Raw genomic sequence first — 24907 nt, 5'->3', positions numbered from 1 at the left:
GACATTTCAGGGGGGGCAGGGGGCTCCTGCTGGAGGGGTGGGGCGCCCTCCCAATTCAATGGTAGGGGAAACACGAATGTATTTTTCTTGTTTAATTTTTTTTTATCACTGTGGTTTTGCATATCAAATACATTTCTTAACAAACCCTGAATACCTGAAAAATGTCTTTCATTTTTTTTTATGTATCTCATAGTTACAACACAAATAAACTAAAAATGAAAATGTGGAAAGTACTGAAAATATGAAGTTTGTGTTCATAAATGAGATGATTAATGGCTTTTTCCTCCCAAAATAATCAATAGCCCCTGGCCAAAGGTGCTTGATTTATGCATTAATGCTTTAATACATGTCCCTCTCCATTCAGCCACTCAGCCTTTGATCCAATAAGGATCAAAAAGAAATTCTTCTTCTCCTCAAATGAACCCCCCATCTAAACAATAACATCTTTGGTTTTGCTTCCTTTCATCAGTTGGCATATATTCTCCTTAATTTCTGTCATGGTACATCAGATTTTGAGTCCCCGCCCGCTGAACCGCTGGACACACCCTGCCACACACTATGATTCCATGTCTCTGCTTAAATAAAAAAGAATAAGAAACATCCAACTGGCCCGATCCAACTCTTAATATTGGGTATCTGGCAATAATTAATCTGATCTCATACACAATCTATGTTCTAAATGTTGATCAAAAACAGCCTTTGTTTCTGACACATTGAAATAGCACAGCTGTTGTCTGGTCAATCTCACACACCTTATTTTCACAAATACTGAAAGTCATTGTTCAAAAATATAAAACATATAAGCTTGAATTATTGATACAATATCAGTGAAAGTTGGAAAATGCCATCTCCTGAAACGCTGAGATGTGTCACTGCTGGATTCATCAAAACCGCAGTACAGTGGTGTTACAGAGTGGAAGATCTCTCACAAACTAGCTCTAACAAGTACTGACAGTGGTGTGCAGAGAGCACACAAACAGACAACAGACACGTTTAATGTGGTGCCGTCATCAAGTTAATTAAGCCACTTAAGCTGTTACTTTAACCGGCGACAGCGAAGCTTAGTAGCAGGTAAAAATGACATAATTAGTAATTATTTTTTATTAATCTGCAGCATAAAAGCTTATTGACAACAGTTTGTTTTTCTAGAGTGTGGGACATTAGTGATAATGTTTCTGTTAGTGTTTTTGCAGTGAACAAAACAGTGTACTAATATTGACCTCACTATGTAAAGTGCCTTGAGACAACGTATATTGTGATATGGCGCTATACAAATAAAATTGAATTGAATTGTACAGTGGATTCTTTCTAGACGTTAAATGGTTAGTTGGTTAATACATTAGTCAATTGAAAAATTATCAACAAATTATCAGCAACTATTTTGATAATCAGTTAATTACATCAGTTATTTTTCAAGCCTAAATGTGAGAATGTGCTCCTGTTCTTTGTTAGATAACAAAATGTTTTTGGATTTTGAACTGTTAGTTGAACAAGACAAGAAATTTGAAGATGTCATCTTGAGCTCTTGGAGATTGTTATCAGCATATCTAACTATTTTCTGACAAATTGTAGATGAAATGAATAATTGATTGATTGGAGAAAAAACGCTTGATTAAAAATGAATAATGAATTCCCTATATCTTTTCACTCAATGTCATGCTAGAGGAAGACATTTTTGGTTGATTGCCTACTTGTATCAGAAGTCTTTATTTGTCTGCATGTCTCATAGCCCTTGTTGAACAGCTTCTCTGTGTCTGTCATATTTTTCATATCACTTTAATATTAGTTTTTTGGAAAACTAACCATTTTGGGTATGTTGGTGTCGAGCCTGCACCACTGTCTCTTTTTGCACAAGTGGGCATAATCTCCTCAGTTATAATCGAACAGAACGCAGCTCATTTCTCTTATTTAGGGTTATTCCGCTCATTCCAACTGGCACTACTGAATCAAAGGTGCCAGTATTTCTGGAGGCGTCTGTGGCTGGTTTAATGCTACAGTAGGTGAGGGAACAGAGCAAGCGCTGTGAAGTTGTCTCTGCTGCTCTCAAACAACAGCTCATCTCTGAACTTCTCTGTGTGACTCCTACTCTCTGAGACCTGTCTGCATCTGCCACACCATTCCTCTGCACCAGCGAGTGGACTGACACAAACATACTCAGACACAAAAGCCATAATTCAATATACAGCCACACAACAGCCTAATGCAAGGCAATTGTGTTTGTTATTGTGTGCATGTTTGTGCCTGTGTGTGAGAAAGCCTCCTAAACTATAAAACCTTCCCTTGTGTAATGCATCTCTCTTATCTGGCATCTAGTGTGTGATTTATCTATTTCAGGTTTTTTCACAGATTGTATTTATTGTGTGCTTTGGGGGCATTTTCAGCCAAAACATGGCATAACCTCAATTATATAAAACGCAGTTTATTTCAGCGTTACATGCCTCCTACAATACATTGCATAATACATAATCTAAGACAGTGACTAGGCCTCCTTGGAATTCATTTTGTAATGTTGTCTAAAACACATCTGTTGGTCCTCTTTATCTTCAGTTCTACAAATCTATTTTTCTTATATTTTTGTGTGGAGGTTAGATAACCATGGCATGCATATGAATGAGCTGACTGTTTGAGCCCAGTTACACCTGGTATCAACATACAACACAGATTCTGTATATCTGGATAAGGAAAATGGATGTTAATGCAAGGTATGAATGCATACAACATTATCACTCATTTGGAGACTCTCTTCTAGCTTTGTTTTAAGTCTGTCCTGAGGAAAATACCCGACCCTTTTATGTGCCAAATGCTCCACTATGAATGCCTTGTATGTGAGCGGTAAGTGTGACCCAAAGCTTCAGGCTCGACATCTAAACAATGACCCGAAACCCGCTATAAAGCTTCATAAAGCCGAGGGGAGCTTCAAACTGGGGTTATAAGTCTTTGTGTAGTCATTACTACAAGCAATCACTTTCACAATGTCATTTAATGCATTATTAATATGTATTGCCATGCATTATAGCTGCTTCAAGTGAAATATCGCGCAGCAAATACAAATAGTACCTTACTCTGCCTCTTTCTTCTAGCTCAAGCAAGTGTGGCAAAAGCTACAAGTACTGTAGTCCCTCCACGACGTTCTTTCATTTCCCTGGGCTGTGCTGTGTCTGTGTTCACCAGCCCAGTCGAGACTAAACGTATTTCAGTATTAAGATCTAATCTCAATGTGGGAAGAACTGAGATAAGGAGCACACTTATTAATACCAGGTGCCAGTACAGCGGCATGAGCTAGATGTAGATCACATGATCATAACAGGTGTAAACGGGGCCTGTGTCATATGGTGAGAGCGTCTGTTCTCCATTCGCAGATAACATTGTTTCTTTCACACAGTTTAAGTTATTTTCTTTTTTTTTCAATTGATATAATGTCGAGAAACTGAATGGAGATGGAGATGAAAAAGGCTCGAAACAATGACATATTAAGGGCACACGTATCATTATGATTTTCTATCAGTAGAAATGATAGAGCTACATTTTCTTATAGTGTGGGACAATGCACTCCTTAACTTCAAACATGTTGTGCATGACAGAGATTGTGAATATAAATAAACTAAGATGAGTCTACGTCGACACGTTAAGAACACATTCAGATTTCGGTTGTTGACTGACTATAGATTCAATCAGTTTGAGTACTTCTCAAGGATGTGAAGATTCTCAGTAAATCATCCTGGGTGCCGTCTCAGTCTGCGTCTCTGTAAAGCCGCTCAGGACGCTGTTATCACGTCATTGTCTCGAGGGCGGTTTAAACTCCAAATTTGGCTACGAGTGGAGCGTTTCCCACACATGTTATAATAAGGTGAGGTGCCTGGAAACATTGATGCGCAGGTATATTTGGAGACCCATATATACTGTATGTAGCCAGCACGCCCCCCTACTCTCCTCTTCATGGGGTTTGTTCTACTTGTATGAGGAGGAAAATATTTTTTAACCCAGTCTCTTCTCATACACTTGTATATTTTATTTAGGTTATTATAATTATCCCCAGCACCTTTTTTATATATTTGCCATGATGATTTCCTCTCATACTGATCAATTAAACAGCCGTGAAAAGGCCACAAGCCAATCAAGAGCAGCATGGACATCGTCCATTTGTCACAATTAGTTGTTGATTTGGACGGGTAACAATTCCAATAGTCAATCATTAATGAAAGGAAATATTAGGAGCGCGCCAAAGTTGACAAGCGATAATATGCTTAGTGACAGTCCAGTCTTGGTTCCATACCGCTCAATTATTTAAATTTAGCAGTGAAATATTAATACTGCATGGCATGACTATAGGCGTGGAAATACAGCAGAGGTGTCAGTGGTGACAGTGTTGTGATGTAAAAGCTATCCTCGACATTTGGTCGTACAGCTACGTTACGAGATTATGGATAGGCTGAAGGTACATTTTGTGAAATAATTAATTAATAGATGAATAGAAGCGGGAATCCTTCAGGTAGGCACATTAGATAAGAAGGTAAACTCGCCTCAGGACAGCAGACATACCGCTTAGCACAGAGAGTCATCTCTTCCTCTTGACACCTGCTCTTTCTGCCACAGGGCGCTGACCCAGAGTCTTGAACACTGCTCACCACTGAACAAACTGCCACCAGGGAAAACCGCCCTCACTACCGACTACTGGAAGCAAACCAAAAGAAAATGATCACATGACTCTGCAGTGCCCCTCAGCTATATGGAGCGTTTTACAGCCCACAACTACTATCTTCAGCTGAAAAAACACTGATAAACCCACAGACAGATCAAATGTGAACTACCAGGTGAACGTAGAGAAGCATTTAGCAACTAGGGCCTCGGATATTTCCCATAGCAGTTGGTAGAGACCAAAATGGAGCTAAAAGGATGCTGTTGTTGCTCTGTCTGCTAGATGCATGAATCAGCAACTGTTTGCAAACACGTTCATGACATTCAACTTAAGGAAGTGATAATATGTCAATGTTGTGTTTCCAGCTTTTTGCACTGCTATTAAGTGGCCAAAAAGCATACATGTATATTCATGCAGGTTAAAGAATCGTTAGGATTTCAAACAACAACACATTGATTAAAAGAAATGTAATGTTGAACTCAGTAAATTTCATCAACTTCATCCATGCCTTTCAGTGTCAGCACAGATTCAGAACAGGGCCTCAATAAAATAAAGTCAACACTACAGAGACTCAGTGTACTCCACCAGTATTAAGTGTAGCTATTGCTTTGGAAGATTATTTGTCAATTTCCCCCAAAATATTGATAAAAAAGGCAGAAAATCAGGCGGTTCGATCGTATTCTATCGGCCCGGTATTTGCATCGCTGCCCTGGTAGCAGAGTAGTGTCGACCGTCTTAACACAAAATGACGAACAGATGCTCCGAAGAAGAGATTAATCTGTCAGGGATCATTCTCTGGGCTTCAAGTAAAGACCACACACCCAGGTTCTACAGAAGTGTTAACAGCCAACACATGCTGTGTCAAATACGCCGGCACTAAAACACACGTGCTGTTAGAAACTCAGCAGAAGCTCAGTCAACCGAGCCTCACACAGGTGCAGAAGATTTTTAACAGTCAAGTGAGGCGTGAGCAGGAAGGATGATGAGTGTGGCAGATTTCAGGAAAATGAAAACAAATATTGCCATTCAGACACAAGGACAGTGCTGTTGTCTCCTTGAACGGGAGCAGCTCTGTTCCCAGATTTGTGTATTTGAATTCTGTTTGGCAAATCTAACAATCTGTTGAGTGTCTGTTGTGTTTTCCTTCAAGCCCTCCCTGGTTTATTGTGTTTCAAATGGAGCGTTATGCAAGCAGCGCTCCTCTGCCTCTGTCAGATGGGTAAATAAGAGCAGATCAAAAGGGAGGCGCTACAGAAAGAGTGTCTGCTGCCTGTTCCTTTTCTTTATTCTCACCACATTCTGCCAGTGTGCTATTCCCTCCATCTGCACGACTTGCCCTGGATTCGCTCCTTCCCTCTGCCTCTCTAGGACATTACACTTTAATCTCATGTTTTTTGCTGCCCTCTCTCTCTCTCTCTCTCTCTCTCTCTTTTTCTCTCATGCTCCCCTTTTGGTCTCTTTGCGGCTCACTCTCCACCCCTGTCCGCTGTCCATCACTTCATCCATCCATCTCTGCCTTTCTTCTTTAATCCCATGTTCTGTACGGCTTTGACCCCGAGAGTCTCATTCTAATCTGCTGTCTCAATATGGCCCTGTATGACTGCTAATCCCGGGCCCTGTGTGCGTGTGAGTGTGTAGAGATGTGTGTTTGTTTACATCCAGCCAGAGATGTTTGGCAGTTTAGCTGACATGAGTGGAATGACGCAACATTTTGTTTGTGCGTTTTTGGTGGAGCTGGTGTCCCACACAGCAATGAGCGTCAAAACACACAGGCCCTGTGTGCGTGTGCGCGTGTGTGTGTGTGTGTGTTGAGGTGGAGGGTGCACACGCATGTAAGACGGTCCTTGCCTTTTTCTGACAAATGCAAATACACACACATCTAGGAAGAGACCACACACACACACACACAATCACACAAACAGGGAATGAAAAACACACACCACTGCTCACATGAGGGAGAGGGGGGGGGCTAGGGAAGAAAGATGAGAGAAAACGTGCAAATGGGAATTCTATCTCTTCACAAAGTATAATCTCTCACTTTAATCTCCCTCTGCCTGTAAGTCTCTGAAGCCCTGCTGTTTAAAAATATCTGACTTTTTTTTTTGGTTCCATTCAGCAGTTGGTCCAGCAGGTAGCTGCACACACGAACACATATCCATATCCATATATATATATATATATATATATATATATATATATATATATATATATATATATATATATATATATATTTTTTTTTTTTAAACGCGCACATTTCCACATAATTTCAACAAAAGTGAAAGCCTGCTCACATGAATATACCGCCACCATAGAGACTCGACGGTCTCTCTGGACGATGCTGTTGTCTCAGTTAAAGCGCAGCCATCAGCCCGGACCGCATCATACCTGTTCATCATCCATCCCCTTCCCGCTTCCCGTCGATCGACCCTCCGTCAAATCCTCCTCCGAACTTCTCCGAGGTTGTCCGCGGGTCCGCTAAGTCCCGGTCGGCAGCCTCGAGCAGCGGCAGGACGGTCGGCGCGTCCGCACCGGAGCTCCGCGATGAGCACGAGTTATCTCTGCCAGCCCGTGGTCCCCCTCTGTGTGTGTGTGTGTGTGTGTGTGTGAGAGAGAGAGAGGGAGGGAGGGAGAGAGAGAGACTAACCTCGGATAAAACGGATAAAAAGTCCCGTTTCTCTCTCCTCCCTCCCACGTCTTCTCTGCTCCCAGTTCTCCCGTCAGTCAGTCGACAGGACATCTAACCTGCGTCAACTTCGCTACTTCAACTCCAGAGCGGCTTGTTGTCAAGACGTTAACGCTGAACACTCTCTTTATCCTCTGTCCTCTCTCATCTCTCCTCTCTCCTCTCTCCTCTCTCATCTCTCCTCTGTCCTCTCTCCTCTGTCCTCTGTCCTCTCTCCTCTCTCCTCTCTCCTCTGTCCTCTCTCCTCTGTCCTCTCTCATCTCTCCTCTCTCCTCTCTCCTCTCTCCTCTCTCCTCTGTCCTCTCCTCTGTCCTCTCTCCTCTGTCCTCTGTCCTCTCCTCTCTCCTCTGTCCTCTCCTCTGTCCTCTCTCCTCTGTCCTCTGCCCTCTCCTCTGTCCTCTGTCCTCTCTCCTCTCTCCTCTGTCCTCTCTCCTCTCTCCTCTGTCCTCTCTCCTCTGTCCTCTCCTCTGCCCTCTCCTCTGTCCTCTCTCCTCTGTCCTCTGTCCTCTCTCCTCTGTCCTCTGTCCTCTCCTCTGTCCTGTCTCCTCTGTCCTCTGTCCTCTCTCCTCTGTCCTCTGTCCTCTCTCCTCTGTCCTCTGTCCTCTCCTCTGTCCTCTGTCCTCTCCTCTGTCCTGTCTCCTCTGTCCTCTGTCCTCTCTCCTCTGTCCTCTGTCCTCTCTCCTCTGTCCTCTCTCCTCTGTCCTCTCCTCTGTCCTCTGTCCTCTCTCCTCTGTCCTCTCTCCTCTGTCCTCTCCTCTGTCCTGTCTCCTCTGTCCTCTCCTCTCTCCTCTCTCCTCTGTCCTCTGTCCTCTGTCCTCTCCTCTCTCCTCTCTCCTCTCTCCTCTGTCCTCTCCTCTGTCCTCCCCTCTGTCCTCTCTCCTCTCTCCTCTGTCCTCTCTCCTCTCTCTCCTCTCCTCTGTCCTCTGTCCTCTGTCCTCTCTCTCCTCTCCTCTGTCCTCTGTCCTCTCTCTCCTCTGTCCTCTCTCCTCTCTCTCCTCTCCTCTGTCCTCTGTCCTCTCTCCTCTCTCCTCTGTCCTCTCTCCTCTCTCTCCTCTCCTCTGTCCTCTGTCCTCTGTCCTCTCTCTCCTCTCCTCTGTCCTCTGTCCTCTCTCTCCTCTGTCCTCTCCTCTGTCCTCACTCCTCCGTGCCCCCCCCCCCCCCCCCCAGCGCATAAACAGCGTGGATAGGTGCGACCAGCCTCTATTTCCACCTCTGTTAATCCCCCAGGTCTGTCAGGGCGCCTCTGTCTTTTTAACTAAAGCGACTGTGTTTTTGTCAAAACCTGACAGGTGTCGCCTCCAGCCCTCACTCTGTCCCCCTCCTCTTCCTCTTCTTCCTCCTCGTCGTCTTGCTCCGGGACTGTGCGCGGGGTTAATTCTCTCTCTGTCTCTCTCTGTCTCTCTGTCTGCGTGCGTGTGTGCGCGCGCTCACGCGTGTGGTGGGGGTACTCTTTACATCGGTTCTTTGAGCTCCGTTACAGGGGTTCAGCAGGTCGCCACGCTCCAGCAATTACCGACAACTCGCCGAGAATTAGAATGACAAGTGCGTCACACACACACACACACACACACTTGTACTTCTTCTATCGTAGTGAGGACAGTTATTATCATAGCCCCTTCCCCTAACCTCAACCATCAGGACTAAATGCCTAACCCAACCCCAACCCCAACCCGAACCTATAACCTTAACCGTACAACCAAGTCTTGACCCTCAAACAGCCCTTTGAAGATGTATCACACAGTGAGCTCGGCCAAAAATGTCCCCTGCTCTCTCCAAATCTCCTCACCTCGTAAGGTCATTACTCCAAATGGTCCTCACAAAGATATATGTGCAAGTACAAACAAGCAAACACACAAGCTGGTGGAGCCGGGGCCCCGCCCACATGCAGCCCGTTGTGAGGCCCTTCTCATGGAGAATGAGTGGATTTCAGTCCTTGAGGACAGGAGGGAGAAATGTTTCTCTCACTTGTGGCGGTAATGTAGAGAGGAAGCTTAGTTCTGTCTTATATGCCAGAGTCAGTTTTAGTTTTATTTAATACACACAGGCCAACGTAACACAAATACTGTCACTGACATCATCCCGCCCCAGAAGGAAGACCGGGCCATCAGGCTTCCTGAGAGTCTCTTAACTGTGACACAACACTGGTTAAGTTGTTATTGGTGTGTTTTAATTCAGACTTTGAGACCAATGATTTTTATTTGCCTTAGAGGAAGGCCTCACAATTAATTAGCATTTATTACCATTGGGCTGTTCTTTCACAAAAGAGTGACCACAGTTTAGCCCTGTGGGTTATGTATACACAGATGTATTAAGTGTAGCTTTAGCTGGAAGAACATGACGGCAGACCGGCAAACAGACAGCTTTACGTGGACAGATCATCAGCACCCGGAGCATCTGTAGAGGGCCGACGTGGGGCCCTGGGTCCGGGTGCAGCTGCACCACCAGCACCCTCTGGCGCTCTGCCAGAGAGAGCTTCCCAAGATTTAGTCTAATTCAGTTCAAGTGACTCCCAAAGACAGACTGCCACAGTCACAATGAGACAATATTACCGCTGACAGAAAAGAAAAGAAAAGAGAGCCTGGTCGCTACTGAAATTTAGAATCCAGTTCTGATATTAGTTTGGATAATGGGTAAGATTCATTATTACATGCGCACATAACATAAACCTTTGTTATAAAGACCCCTGAAGTTGTTTGAGTTGTGATCAAGATATGAGTGGGAAATTATACATTTAAAAATAAATATGTCAGTGTGTTGTGATGGACAGACACTGTTTCTAATTGACCTCAAACATACAGTATCATTGACATGTCTGCACTGCACTTTCTTGTTACTAATAAGTTAACATACATGTAGACTGATATGATAAGCAGAGCTAATTTTGGCTGATTCAATATTTTGGTTAAAGATAATGTTTAGAGAAACTGAGTAAATAATACATTTATATTGTAATGAATAATGAGGGTGGACACACAAAAGTGAACACCTAAACAATGCAGTACAATGCAGTTTGCATTCATAATGCAATATTACAGCAATAACTTGTTTTTTTAACTGGTTTTGTGAAGGACCATATCAAATAAATTGTTAATTCATCTATACAGTGATATATGCAATTGAGATCATTGATTTAGTGTTGTTGTTTTGCATGTTGTAATATTTTTTTTTACCATTCATCTGTTTTTGAATAGATAGTATTACGTTGTTTTTCTTATTTTTTATATTTGGTTTTATGGTCTTGAAAAATAGGAGCTGTTGTCCTTCAGGAACTATAAGTGGATATGCAGTAAATTACTATAATTTATAGTCTACTTATTCCTCATGGTATCAGTTTAATAGCCCTGTGCAGGCAATTTTGGTCTTCAGTAAAAGTAGGTTAAACTATGTTACCTGCACAATCCCTTTAATTTACCAGGAAAAAAAAAACATTCATGTAAACAAGTGGAAAGGAAATAGTCTAATTGTACTGATGGATTAATGAGAGTTGTTGTATGGGCAGAACCATTTGGACCCTGAAGGTCACAACTCATCAAATATTAATATGATGTGATGTTGATGAGATTTCTCATGAATTGATTCTATGTAGGTCTTAACATAAGAAGTCTCAACAAATATAATTGAACACAAAAGAAAATACTTCAGATTAAACGGTAATTAAATGAATGGTCAAACACTGGCTGGAAGTTCACCTCCAATGCTAAACTAGTTGGAGCAGAGATGGAAACAAAAAAACTTTTCATCCTTTGCAACCTTCCTCTGTGAAATATTGGCTTATTGGATATATTCTGAAGTGGCATCCTGCCTGTATCTCTGTGCTAATAAAAGTGATGACAGGATTTGCTAAATGTATTTACTTAATTTAGGATTTACTAAATTCATCCAGAATTTGAAACAATTCAAACAATTATAGTCTTAAAAAATAAATGACCCGCCCCTTTGTTCACAGGCGGACGAGCAGGGCTTTATGTATAAAATGTGCATGGCCTTTTTTTCTGAATTGGTTGATACTGTACCCCCGTCATTTTATAGCATCACTAAATGTGAATGGATTGGGCAAATATACAAGGAAGTCTGCACTGAAAAGAAAAATGTAGCTTTCACTACTGTAAATTATTTCCCTTACTTGGTGTCAATCAGTTGTCCCAGTCTGTTTCTTTAAAATGATAATTGTTTATGTTATAATTCATATAGACTGACTGGGTCTCTCCCACAGTCAGTCGTGAGTGTTTCTGTTCGCACTGTGAAGCTGCGGAAGACGTACGCAAACTGTAGGCAGCTGTTTGCGGGGTTTAAGGCGGAAGACACAAAGGAAATTTATCTTCCCTTCAGTTGTCTGTCTCTCGACTGCCTCACTCCTCATTTGCATAAAGTCGAACTCTGGTCAACTCTCTCCTGTTTCTAATTTGTTTGAGATCTCTGCCCTTGTCACTCCTTGTTGTAATGAGCAACTACCAGCTGCTTTGTGCCAAATTGTTGCTGCAGGTGTGAACACACGGTTAGAATATATAGGTAGTCACGTACCTTTAGTTCATCGCATGTCCCTAATGAATCTACTTTCACACCAAATCCGGTCAAACAAATGTAGATCTCTGGAGGACAGCGTCAGAAGATTTGAATATGCTGAGATGTTTGTGTTGTAAAGCTGAAGCAGTGTTTGTCTCTGTTCACTGCGTGGCCTTAGATAGCCTGGGACCCAGGCTCATTTCATTTGCTCTGCCAGACTCGGTCTGGATCCCATCCATTGGGAAGTGATCAGGCAGAAAACTCGCCGGTCCAGTCACAACCGACTATCTGATAATGGGCGGGGTTTGTACCGTGACGTGGAGAGAAGCGACTTTTGGCGACACCGGTTCACAGACATTGTGGAATCATCATCACAGGCGTCTCCTCTCTGCTCCAGTCTGTCCGCATTGCTCAACAGACGTCACATGAGTCGTTGCTCTCGCTGCTTGTTTGCGTCCGGAGGCATTTTGCTCTGCGTCCGTTGGTAACGCCTCATGGAAATCGAAAATGATTCCGAGAGGTCCCTATGCCAGGCTAGGTCTTAGTATGTCAAAGTCACAATCATGAGGTGAAATGCACTTTCTTTGTGCGTGAATGAAACTAGAGTAAAACTCTGTAGCTGAAAGCAAATTGGAAGTGCAAAAAAATGCATTTCCCGTCAGAAAAATAACTACTTAGTGTATTTTAATGCAGTCAACATTTAATTATGCAGCACTACACTGGTCAAGCTGCACTGTTTGGCTGGCAAGGGTGGGGCAGACATTAGCGAATCCCCACATCATGTCATCATAGACCTAATCTGCCATAGGGGGGTTTGTTTTTGAAAGCCAATGCATTCATCTCGTCCACTTTCTTCTTTTAATTGTTATACTTTCCTCTGCTGCAAAAGATTTGACTACATCAGATTTTTCTATAATCTGATGTAATCTTAAAGAAAGGTGCAGAACTGTGTCTGCACACAGTTGTTTTTTTAACTGGTTTTGTGAAGGACCATATCAAATAAATTGTTAATTCATCTATACAGTGATATATGCAATTGAGATCATTGATTTAGTGTTGTTGTTTTGCATGTTGTAATATTTTTTTTTACCATTCATCTGTTTTTGAATAGATAGTATTACGTTGTTTTTCTTATTTTTTATATTTGGTTTTATGGTCTTGAAAAATAGGAGCTGTTGTCCTTCAGGAACTATAAGTGGATATGCAGTAAATTACTATAATTTATAGTCTACTTATTCCTCATGGTATCAGTTTAATAGCCCTGTGCAGGCAATTTTGGTCTTCAGTAAAAGTAGGTTAAACTATGTTACCTGCACAATCCCTTTAATTTACCAGGAAAAAAAAAACATTCATGTAAACAAGTGGAAAGGAAATAGTCTAATTGTACTGATGGATTAATGAGAGTTGTTGTATGGGCAGAACCATTTGGACCCTGAAGGTCACAACTCATCAAATATTAATATGATGTGATGTTGATGAGATTTCTCATGAATTGATTCTATGTAGGTCTTAACATAAGAAGTCTCAACAAATATAATTGAACACAAAAGAAAATACTTCAGATTAAACGGTAATTAAATGAATGGTCAAACACTGGCTGGAAGTTCACCTCCAATGCTAAACTAGTTGGAGCAGAGATGGAAACAAAAAAACTTTTCATCCTTTGCAACCTTCCTCTGTGAAATATTGGCTTATTGGATATATTCTGAAGTGGCATCCTGCCTGTATCTCTGTGCTAATAAAAGTGATGACAGGATTTGCTAAATGTATTTACTTAATTTAGGATTTACTAAATTCATCCAGAATTTGAAACAATTCAAACAATTATAGTCTTAAAAAATAAATGACCCGCCCCTTTGTTCACAGGCGGACGAGCAGGGCTTTATGTATAAAATGTGCATGGCCTTTTTTTCTGAATTGGTTGATACTGTACCCCCGTCATTTTATAGCATCACTAAATGTGAATGGATTGGGCAAATATACAAGGAAGTCTGCACTGAAAAGAAAAATGTAGCTTTCACTACTGTAAATTATTTCCCTTACTTGGTGTCAATCAGTTGTCCCAGTCTGTTTCTTTAAAATGATAATTGTTTATGTTATAATTCATATAGACTGACTGGGTCTCTCCCACAGTCAGTCGTGAGTGTTTCTGTTCGCACTGTGAAGCTGCGGAAGACGTACGCAAACTGTAGGCAGCTGTTTGCGGGGTTTAAGGCGGAAGACACAAAGGAAATTTATCTTCCCTTCAGTTGTCTGTCTCTCGACTGCCTCACTCCTCATTTGCATAAAGTCGAACTCTGGTCAACTCTCTCCTGTTTCTAATTTGTTTGAGATCTCTGCCCTTGTCACTCCTTGTTGTAATGAGCAACTACCAGCTGCTTTGTGCCAAATTGTTGCTGCAGGTGTGAACACACGGTTAGAATATATAGGTAGTCACGTACCTTTAGTTCATCGCATGTCCCTAATGAATCTACTTTCACACCAAATCCGGTCAAACAAATGTAGATCTCTGGAGGACAGCGTCAGAAGATTTGAATATGCTGAGATGTTTGTGTTGTAAAGCTGAAGCAGTGTTTGTCTCTGTTCACTGCGTGGCCTTAGATAGCCTGGGACCCAGGCTCATTTCATTTGCTCTGCCAGACTCGGTCTGGATCCCATCCATTGGGAAGTGATCAGGCAGAAAACTCGCCGGTCCAGTCACAACCGACTATCTGATAATGGGCGGGGTTTGTACCGTGACGTGGAGAGAAGCGACTTTTGGCGACACCGGTTCACAGACATTGTGGAATCATCATCACAGGCGTCTCCTCTCTGCTCCAGTCTGTCCGCATTGCTCAACAGACGTCACATGAGTCGTTGCTCTCGCTGCTTGTTTGCGTCCGGAGGCATTTTGCTCTGCGTCCGTTGGTAACGCCTCATGGAAATCGAAAATGATTCCGAGAGGTCCCTATGCCAGGCTAGGTCTTAGTATGTCAAAGTCACAATCATGAGGTGAAATGCACTTTCTTTGTGCGTGAATGAAACTAGAGTAAAACTCTGTAGCTGAAAGCAAATTGGAAGTGCAAAAAAATGCATTTCCCGTCAGAAAAATAACTACTTAGTGTATTTTAATGCAGTCAACATTTAATTATGCAGCACTACACTGGTCAAGCTGCACTGTTTGGCTGGCAAGGGTGGGGCAGACATTAGCGAATCCCCACATCATGTCATCATAGACCTAATCTGCCATAGGGGGGTTTGTTTTTGAAAGCCAATGCATTCATCTCGTCCACTTTCTTCTTTTAATTGTTATACTTTCCTCTGCTGCAAAAGATTTGACTACATCAGATTTTTCTATAATCTGATGTAATCTTAAAGAAAGGTGCAGAACTGTGTCTGCACTTGTCCTGCAGCAAATCAACGTTGCTTTGACTTCTTTTCCATAAGGACAGCAGCAAATTGATTGGCATTCTCAAGTGGACCAACTAAATCATAGCAAGAAATGAAATGACTGAAAGAGGTATAATGGTGGTTAGGACCAGGGGAGAGGCAGAAGAGAGAGCGAGAGGGAAGCGGAAAGAGGGAGGAATACACAAACAGGTTGCTCTGGGGCCTGGGGAATAAGAGAGAGAGAGAGAGAGAGAGAGAGAGAGCAGCTAGTGGATGGAAAGAAAAATAAGATGGAGAGCCACAGAAAGCAAACACACAAGACTGTTTTAAGTCAGAGCTTCATGATGTTTTCATCATCATCATTGTTACTCCTCTCCTTATTTCTAACACACACAAAAACTCATCTGCTGTTGAGTGCCTTCGCCCCCTCTATGTATTCTCTCTCTGTCACAGCCAACTTCTGGTTCTTGCTCCCGCTCCTCTGTTCGGCCGGGTTTGAAGCTTTTAGCTCGTGTCCTTCACTGATGCATCAATCTGTCCAACCCTCCATCCTCCCCCATCTCCATGTGTCCCTCTACCCCTTTCTCGCCCTCGGTGTGATTACTTACCTCCCGAGAAAGAAGTAGTACACTCCATCTTGTTGTTTTATGTTCCCGGCAAATTTAGTCCTGCGTCTCCCTCCTCCACCCTCAACTCTCTTTCACTCCGTCTCTGTCTCTCTCACTCACTCACTCCCTCTTCGTTACCCCTCCCTCCACCTCCGTGGCTCTCCCCCCCTCCCCGAGCCCTTCCCCTGTCCCCCGACACCTAGCCCTCCCCTCCTCCTCCTCCTCCTCCACTTCCTCCCTGTCAACTACCCCCCGTCTGTGTGTACATGTATAACTTATCACCCTGATCCCTTCTCTTCTCTGATAATTGGTGTGTCTCGGCAGCAGATGCTAGCTGGCTTTATTTAGCTTTTCGGCATTAGCTATAACAATTAGTCATCTAATACCAATAAGAAAGAGAAGCCGTTTGCCTCCGTGTGTTCAGCGCCATGGGAGACGGGAGTGTGTGTTAGTTTTTGCCCGTACAGCAACTGTGGCCCGTGCATGTGCGCACCTCTCAACACTATGACAAACACACACGCAGTCACACGCACTTCACACTTGACCGGGTCGAGGATACATGTGGGTTTTAACAGATGGGGAAACATCTTCCCTCGAGCATCGACACTACTCTCTCCTCTCTCTCTCTCTCTATCTCTCTCTAATTAACTAGGTTTCAGTAACAAACCTTGGGCCTTGCCGTCGCCATGGTTACCCATACACCAAAACGCCTCTGTCTGCGTTTCCAGAGTGTGTATGTGTGACTGCCGCAGCTACGTGTATGTGTGCGTGCACATGTTAGTGTGTGTGTGTGTGTGTGTGTGTGTGTGTGTGTGTGTGTGTGTGTGTGTGTGTGTGTGTGTGTGTGTGTGTGTGTGTGTGTGTGTGTGTGTGTGTGTGTGTGTGTGTGTGTGTGTGTGTGTGTGTGTGTGTGTGTGTGTGTGTGTGTGTGTGTGTGTCCTTATCTCTGCAACTGCGTGATTGTGCATACACATGAGTATTTTGGTTACTTTGATGGCTTTGTTTCCCCACAGGGCTCACAGTCTGCTTTTGCCTCAAGTACCTACCTACACAGAGAAGAGCAGTGTTACATGGGATCATTGGAAATGTATTACACGTCTATTGCATCTTACATGAGACAATCTCAATCATATAATCCCATGAACGAAGATTAGGAGCAAAAGGATTTGTGTGAATGGGCAGATAAAATGAAAATTAATTTGCCACTTGTAACAGGGAAGGTAAACTCGAATTTGAACTTGGTGCTCCTTTTCTGAAATGCAAAATAAATGAAAACATTTTGTGGGATTATACATTTTGAGTTTCCTTGGCAGCCAAGCATATATGTTATTATGAACTCAGTAGTAGCAGCAAGGCAAAGAGATAGAGGAGAGCATTGTTACAGGTTGAGTATCCTTGAGACAAACTAAGATGTTGTCTGACCATGTCTGAAGGCCATAGTGTTTGAACCTTTATTAAGAGCCTCCACACACACAAAGGTGGGGTGAATAGCTGGCTGTCATGGCCTCCCCTGGCTGGATCACCCTGCACCCCTGATCTCTCTCCAAGAACAAAGTGTCTGCTGCATGTCTTTGTCTTGATTCATTAGATTGTGCAAGTGCTGTAAGGCAGTCTCTGCTCGGAGGCATTCATTGTGTTTACCTCGGCTGTACACATGATGTAGGTGTTGGACCCCCCCCCCCTCCAGCTGATGTCAGAGAGGCTTTTGGGAAAGGGGTTTCAGACGTTGTTAGGCCGTGTTGAGACCAACATTAGTCCAGTGTGGTGAAAAAAAACATCCCCTCTATCCATCTGACGGAGATGAAGAGGGCTCTGGAAAAACATTTGAACCTGGCTCAACTTTGTTATTTCATCCACACAGGTCCTGCTTGGCTTATTAGAAACATGTATGCCTTTATTTCTGGTAGATGACTTTGTAACGTGAGCTGTATGCAGGGGAGCAGCACCAAATTCTGGGCCCCATACATAAGCAGGCTCTGTGCTCCCAAATGTTCAGATCAGGCAAATTCACAAATAATATTGCTGCTGAACAACGCATCCCGGCAATTCTGGGGCAGTTTTGTTAGCGTTTGGAAGTATGTTTTTCTTGTTGCTTACGATAGCTGTCCAAACACAGACGGTGTGAGCTCCGACTGAGACAACTCCAGCAGCTACAATGGAGAGTGATTGCAGAAAAAAAACAATCCACCGTGTAAAACCTCAGTTACTGTCTGGTTTTCATGTCAGTCCCTCTGAAGGAGAGAGAGGGACTTTTACACCATTTTGCAGCCGGCACTCATCAGTTTTAATAGGGGGAAATCCATTGATACAAATGTCTGCACTGATGGCAGCGCTGGTAATCCAGAAGGTGATGTAGCTATAAAACATGTTGTGTTATGAGTAACTCGAGAGCCTTTTTTTTTTTCTATCTCTAGACATATTTCACTGTCACCGTGAGACTGTTCTCTAGGTTTTTATTGCGATTAACATTTTGGGAAATCAACTGACATCGATGTAGACGAGGCAGGTAGAGGGAAAGCAAGTGGAAAAATTCCATTTCAGAACTGCATCACCAGATGAGTCCTGAAACGCACTAAACATCATAAATTGATGCATAACAGTAAAAGCATCAGGGGGTGAAGTGCAGTAAAGGTAAAACCGTAGTGGTGTTTTGCTGATATCCTGGACAGGATTTGTCCACATGTACCAGAAAGTTAAGCCGTTGAAAACCTTTTAGTGTGAGGCAACCGCTGGTCTCATTTGACATCCGCCAAAATATCCCATTAAGTTCATAGTGACAATAATGAAATTGCAATGGTATTGTATTAAAAAAATACATAAAGGTTTGTTGTTCGGAAATAACTCTAAATGACACAGCTAACATTAGTTTGCAAATAGTTATACAACATGCTTAGAATTATGTTTGTCTTAATTGTACCTTTAAGACTGAAACAATGGAGTATGGTTAACAGCTGATCAAAATATTTTTTGATAAACATTTCACATAAACAGCCCAATACATCTCACTTTATAAAACACTAGGCCAGTAACATAAGCCTAATGAACTCAATGTAAACTCCATGAATACTATTAACCCTGACTGCAGATATACAGTAAATTTAGAAACCTATAGTCCACAATACTAAATCAATCAGAACAGTCATATTAATATACTCACCACTATGATGCTGTCAGTTTCTGTTTTTAAACAGAAATTGTGGTATCACGCTACAATTAATTCCAGTAATTTCTTCTTTGCCTTTCTCCTGATTTGTGTTATGTGTAACTACAGGAACTAAAATTTGTATTTTGTTGCAGTAGACGCGCTCACCTGTTGTTGTTTTTGTTGCTACACGGACGTGTGTGCAGGGGGCACCTGAGTTAACAGACTGAAAAGTACGAACTCGTGCGCGCGAGTTGCTTAAAAAGGGAAAACCTAGAATTATGTAGTCTTCTTGTGTGAAAAGGAACATAATTCAACATCATGTAACTGTCAACAAAACCCTTTCCCCTTTTTTATATCTTGCACACTAAAAGCCTATCTACAAAGGGATGGCGGTAAATTCTTGATTTAGTGTGAAGTTTCATTGATGGTAGTTTAACATTGTTTGGAGAAACAGGCAAAGTAGAAGACCTGATCTGACTCTGCTGTTGTAGTGATGAAATTAGTGCCATGGTGGAAGTGGATAGTGCAGTGAATTTAGAAAGACAAAGGGTAAACATGGAAAAATATTTGAGTTTGCATTCACCAGGGAACTGGAAATTTTTAAAAAGAAAAGCTTTCATCACTCAGTAGTTGAAAGTTTTTTCATGTGGCCTAGGGCATGGACCAAAAAAATTAACACGGCCCAGTGTCTGATATTACTCTATGTGCAGCCTGCAGCTATGAAGCAAAAGGTGAATGGGAGACTTACTGAAATGGAGAGATTTTATTTGTCTGTGCTTTTACACGTGAACAAATTTTATTTCACTTCATCCGAAGGTCTATCAGCTCTTAAACAAGCTGTGCACCTGGAATAGACTCACCATGTCACATTAGATAGCTTTCCTCTTTTCCTTTTTTCTTTTCAATTCACGCTGTATGGAGCTGCACATTTTTAAAGTGAAGAATGGAGATATGCACTTTGGGAGATGTTAATGAAACCGTGGTTCTCATATACAGTGAAGTATAGTGTGTTTAAAGGCTGAAATTAACTGAGACTTACCATAAATGAGCCAATGGGGGGATTGTGAAAAATGTTGAAGAGTGAGGGATTCTTGAGAGGGAAAGTTGGCTGTGGGATTTACACTTGCTCTCGCTTTCTCTAAAAGCAACTTGCCAGATACACGATCTTAGTGTGATCCCAACTTGCGAATTTCCTACCGACACAGAATAACTCAAATGAGACACCCCCTGTGTGCTCTGACATAACGTTGTAACTGTCCCTTGCAGAGAAATTATGTGTTTATCACATTTTCCTTGCATGGTCAGAGAAAAACAAAATTGGATTCATTTGAGGAGAACGAATAGAATATGTGGTCAGGTTTCAGTTTTCTGAACACACCGCAGATGTCCTGGGGCCAGCGCTGCCGACTACCCGTGTTTATGGATATGTGGGAGAGAAAAACTCTTGGATATCGCCGCAGCCAGCCTTGTCACCCAGCCAGCAATTGACACTCTTTTAACATGTGCTGTGGCTTGATTCAAACCGGGAAGGTGTAGTGATCTGGCACAAACCGGCCAGGCTACCGGCATTAATTCAATACTTTCTTTGGCTGGAAAAGGAGCTCATTATATTGTTATTATATTTAAGCTTCAGTCACCTGCTTGTTATCCAGGTAGAAAATTGCTGTGTGATTTACTTTTTTAATAACTAAAAGACAAACTGAACCATATTGCCTCGTCGGTTTCTTAACACAGAGTTGTTTATTTTCCTTTGGACTGTAGTCTATGCTTGGGTTTATTCATTAGCGCTGCTGGCAGTGAAGCTATTCATTGTGATTGTGCAGCGCTTATCAGTCGACACTGAAGGGACTCGGTGCCTGCTGGTTCCCATTCTGTCCATCGGATCAGGGACTGAGTTACACCTGCGATGCCAGGTGAACGCAGTCGTCCGGAGGACTTGGCTCGATCACCGCTCTTGTTCAGAAACGCTGACACCAATAACTAAATTATGTTGTGAAGGACAAATGTGGAGCATGTTTATCCCCCCGTGTAGGTAAATGTAAGCGAAAAGACTCAAGCTATTTTCGGACCAGCACACCCACACACAACAGTGCAAATGAAGAAATGTTCCGTCGATAAATAGAGTGATGAGATGTTTTCACGATGGAAGGTCAAAGTCATCGATGACCTCAAAAAAGGAAAAGAGAAACTTCGAAAATTTTTCTGTTGCAAACAAAACTGTATTCAGCTGTGGTTTGTATTGCATTTTGGGTTTAATTATTATTATATTAATTATCAATTTATCTGTTGATTAATAAATTTTTTTTTAAAGTTTCTTAAAAAATACTCTTTACAAGCGATGTCATTTTTGTTACACCAACAGTCCAAAACCCCAATATATCCAATTTAAAATGATAAAACAGAAAATCTGTTTGGTATTTTTGCTTGAAAAACTAAATTCACTAGAAAAGGCTATTTCTGAAGAAATTGCAGTGTGAGTGCTGTTAGCTGACGCTTAACTGAATTGAGAAGCTGAAGTAGTATGAAGAGTAGAAGTGGGAAATGGGTAGTTATGGAAAGTTATGGAAGCCGGAATGTCCTAATTCAGCTCAGCATTTGAATGAAATTTCTAGGTTGAAAAATGTGGAAGGAGAAGAGGGACAACAACAGGCTTAAACATGTCGGTAGAATAACATGTTGAAAATGCTTCCAGCATTCACACCAATTATTGATTTATTATCAAAATAGTTGCCATTCTAATTGATCATTTCATGATCTGCTCATCAGTTAATTAACTAATTGGGTTTTAAACAGATTTGATGTAGTGAAGAAGTGATTATTGTTGCCAACAATTAAGACTGTTTACATGTTCCATTTTTGTGTTCATTTGGATAAGGGCTGCAATTTTTATGACTGAATAATCAATGTTAAATGTATCATTAGATCACATGCTCTCACGTAATGTCGTCCAGTGATTTATTTTGTATCACCACTAGTCCAAAACCAGATATTCAAGATATTCAACTTAAATGAATGTAAAGCAACTTCAGAGATGATTGAACCAGAGAATATCATATTCAGTATATTGTATCTTCAGTAATCTTGGTTGACTGAATAACTTATTTTCTGTCCATCTATCAGTTGATTCATCGTTTGAATGTTTTGTCTCTGGAAATAAAGAGTCAGATGTTTTTAGACAGGTTATTTTCATAAATATTTCTTGTGTCTGGTTTTTCTTTCAGCCAACAAGACTCTGCTCGGCGGAGGTGGAGGTAAGTCACAACCTGTCTGGTCTGTTGGCCGTGTGCGCTTTTGCTTGCCAAGATACTGGTAGGCCTCAGCTGTTATTGCAGCTTTGTGGTGCAAATACTCCACTCTGGGCAGTAAATAAATGGAAATGTCGTACCTCTTTTAATCAGAAGATGCAGTGCAATGTGCTAGCCAAAGGGTGTGTGTATGTGTGTTTTATGTTCTACGTGTGGTGTGTCTGAGTGTATTTTCTTTGTGTTTGGTAGCAGGTAGCTCTTTGTTGTGGCAGGTGTTCAAAGTGCGTTTGCATGCTGCACAGTGCGTCTGTCTGCCCGTGTTTGTGTGTGTCTGTGTGTGTGCGCGTGCAGGTGCAAAGTCGATAGTTCATAATTTATGGGTGTGGAGTGCTGTGGATATAAACAGTCATTTTTCAGTGTATTGTTGACTCAGTGCTTTGCTGCGTGTGTGTGATGTTGGACGTCTGTGGTTAATCGATACTTGTAATAAATCTGTATTACAAATGCGGCAGCCACATTTGCACAAACCTGTACACACTCACACACACACACACACACACACACACACACACACACACACACACTGCACTAACTTTAAAGTGGCCTCACTCTGAAAAAGACAAGTGTGATTAGATGGAGGAATAGAGGAGAAGGAGGGAAAGTCCAATACTCTAATTACACCTGAAATTAAAATGTGTTGTTGGTGATCGGGCAGAGCTTGACCACATGAACATGCAGACGTAAATGCACTTGAGACGCATTCAAGGTGGGCTTTGATCCAATTGGCCAAACCACGCAGGGACTCATTGTGACCACATTGAACACAAGTATAACGCAACTAATGATTACAGTCGATTGCTCTAAACCAGCGGGCAGCAGCAGCTGTTTGCCGGTACATATGCATCAGTCCTCTCCTCAGTCCTCATATTATTCAAGACACCTGTGGATGGAGTGAATCAAATCAAATGTATTCATAAACCACTTATAAAAACAACAACAGCTGACCAAAGTGCTGTGCGATAAAATACCCCAAATCCCAAGCGCAAACAAAAACAAAACAAAGAGCTACACAAAAAAGGACCAGTTTTACACACAAAAGACAAGGAAGGACAACCGTCCGGAGTTGAAGGCCAAGGAGTTAAAATGTGTTTTAAGATGGGATTTAAAGGCAGGAAGTGTAGGGGTCGGTCTAACTCAATTTTAACTCAATTTTAGTTTGGGGGCTACAACATCAGACGCACGACCTCCCCTCTGCTTCAACCTTGACCTGCGGATGACCAGAAGCAACTGGTCAGCGGATCTGAGTGACTTTGATGGGGCGTGAGGTTGTAAGAGATCAGACATAGGTTGGAGCTAGCCCGTTTAAGGACTTGTAGGCAAACACTAAAATCTCAAAATCAATCCTAAAACGAAGAGGGAGCCAGTGAAGGGAGGCCAGTTGAGTGAAGGTGAGAGCAAGAAAACACAATAACATAGCGTCACAAGTGACTACCGTCTCCTGCTATTCTTTTTCTCTCTTATTTTTTTCATTTTCGTTTCGGACCTGTGCAAATCAGAGGAGGATGTAACCTGACCTAGACAAAACTATTAGATATATTGCTTAATGTGGACTATGGAGACTCTTTTTAATACCAAGTGTTAATGTGATCAGGTTAAAATCATATCTGAAGGTAGAAAACAGAAACAGGTAAGAAAAAGGGCATCAAAAAGAGAAATGGGAATGTAACTGAAACATAAACCAACAATATATTTTGTTTTGCTTCATGTTTGAAAGATACATTAATGTGTGCAGGCCATTTTCGCCAGATATTTATGAGCGGACAGCACTGCCTTGAGCTACAGCAAGGCTTTTTGACCTGACAGTCCCACACAAACACAACTGTGCTGCATTGGGTCTTTGCAAATACAGATGCAAAAAAACAACATAATGGTGCTTTCACACGTACACAACAACACATATTAGAACACGTGCGCATATATAAAACACAACAAAACACCTTGATTAAGTAGGTGCATGTCCTTGCATAAGAAAACTGTTTGGAAGACAGTTTAATGATGTCCGCAATGAACATGTCCAACCCCCGTGGGGGTAGTGATCATATGAGATTCTTCTTTCCATAGTGTTTTCGCTTTCCGTGTCCGTGGTACTCCACACACAGAACAATGGAGGTTGGACGAATGTTGGCTGGCTGGCCACTGGTTTCAGTTGTTAAACTGAACTAAGTAACTAGCTACTAACTAATTTCTGCATTCGTTATCACCATGCCAATCGTTCTTAGAGATGCATGAAAACAATACTGCAGTGCCCATGTCTTTTTAAAACATTTCCCGTGGTGAACACCTCCAGACCACAGCCGTCACATCCTGTCCTTTTAGCTGCAAATAAGGTCATTTTGACGACACTCTGCCGCATTCGCTCCGACATGAATCGCGCTTTGTGCATTCAGAGGAAGAGGCCTTTGATGTTCTCATGTTTAACTTAGATTGCTCCTTGTCAAATGGAGATTAGAAGAATAGAGGAAAATAGACCGCTCTCTCTCTCTCTTTGGACGCAGCCCGAACCTGCTGAGCAGGGCTAATAAATATCCATGCATCTATTCATTCTCTCAGTGACTCCCCGCTCTCTAATGTGCAGAGTTGTCACTCCGTCTGCAGGCACTGAAGACAGCCGGTGTTAGCTTTCTATCAGACTGTGGTAACTTCTGACTCTGTGGGAGC

The 24907-nt window shown here is 42.2% G+C and overlaps 2 protein-coding genes across 5 annotated transcripts in view; one reads left to right on the top strand and one right to left on the bottom strand.

Annotated features, from left to right (window-relative positions):
• flrt1b (fibronectin leucine rich transmembrane protein 1b) overlaps positions 1–15952 on the bottom strand; it is a 37541-nt gene extending 21589 nt beyond the window's left edge. The window contains exon 1 of one of the 2 annotated variants that reach the window (XM_035650417.2): positions 15800–15952. The gene's annotated coding sequence lies outside the window, so the exon portion shown is untranslated. Of the gene's footprint in view, positions 1–7021; positions 7527–15799 lie in introns of those variants that run through there. The other variant, XM_035650416.2, reaches the window with a different exon arrangement.
• Positions 1–24907, top strand: part of macrod1 (mono-ADP ribosylhydrolase 1) — a 100882-nt gene that overhangs the window by 39376 nt on the left and 36599 nt on the right. For 2 of the 3 annotated variants that reach the window (XM_035650424.2, XM_035650423.2), the window contains exon 4: positions 22166–22195. The exons of the other annotated variant lie outside the window; for it this stretch is intronic. In XM_035650424.2, the coding sequence (XP_035506317.2) occupies positions 22166–22195 (30 nt within the window). The remainder of the gene's footprint in view (positions 1–22165; positions 22196–24907) is intronic. 3 annotated transcript variants of the gene reach the window in all.

The sequence above is a fragment of the Scophthalmus maximus genome, chromosome 9 (genome assembly GCF_022379125.1).
Source record: "Scophthalmus maximus strain ysfricsl-2021 chromosome 9, ASM2237912v1, whole genome shotgun sequence".
NCBI lineage: Eukaryota > Metazoa > Chordata > Actinopteri > Pleuronectiformes > Scophthalmidae > Scophthalmus > Scophthalmus maximus.
The sequence above is the reverse complement of the archived record's forward strand: the minus strand, read 5'-3'. Positions and strand labels throughout refer to the sequence as shown.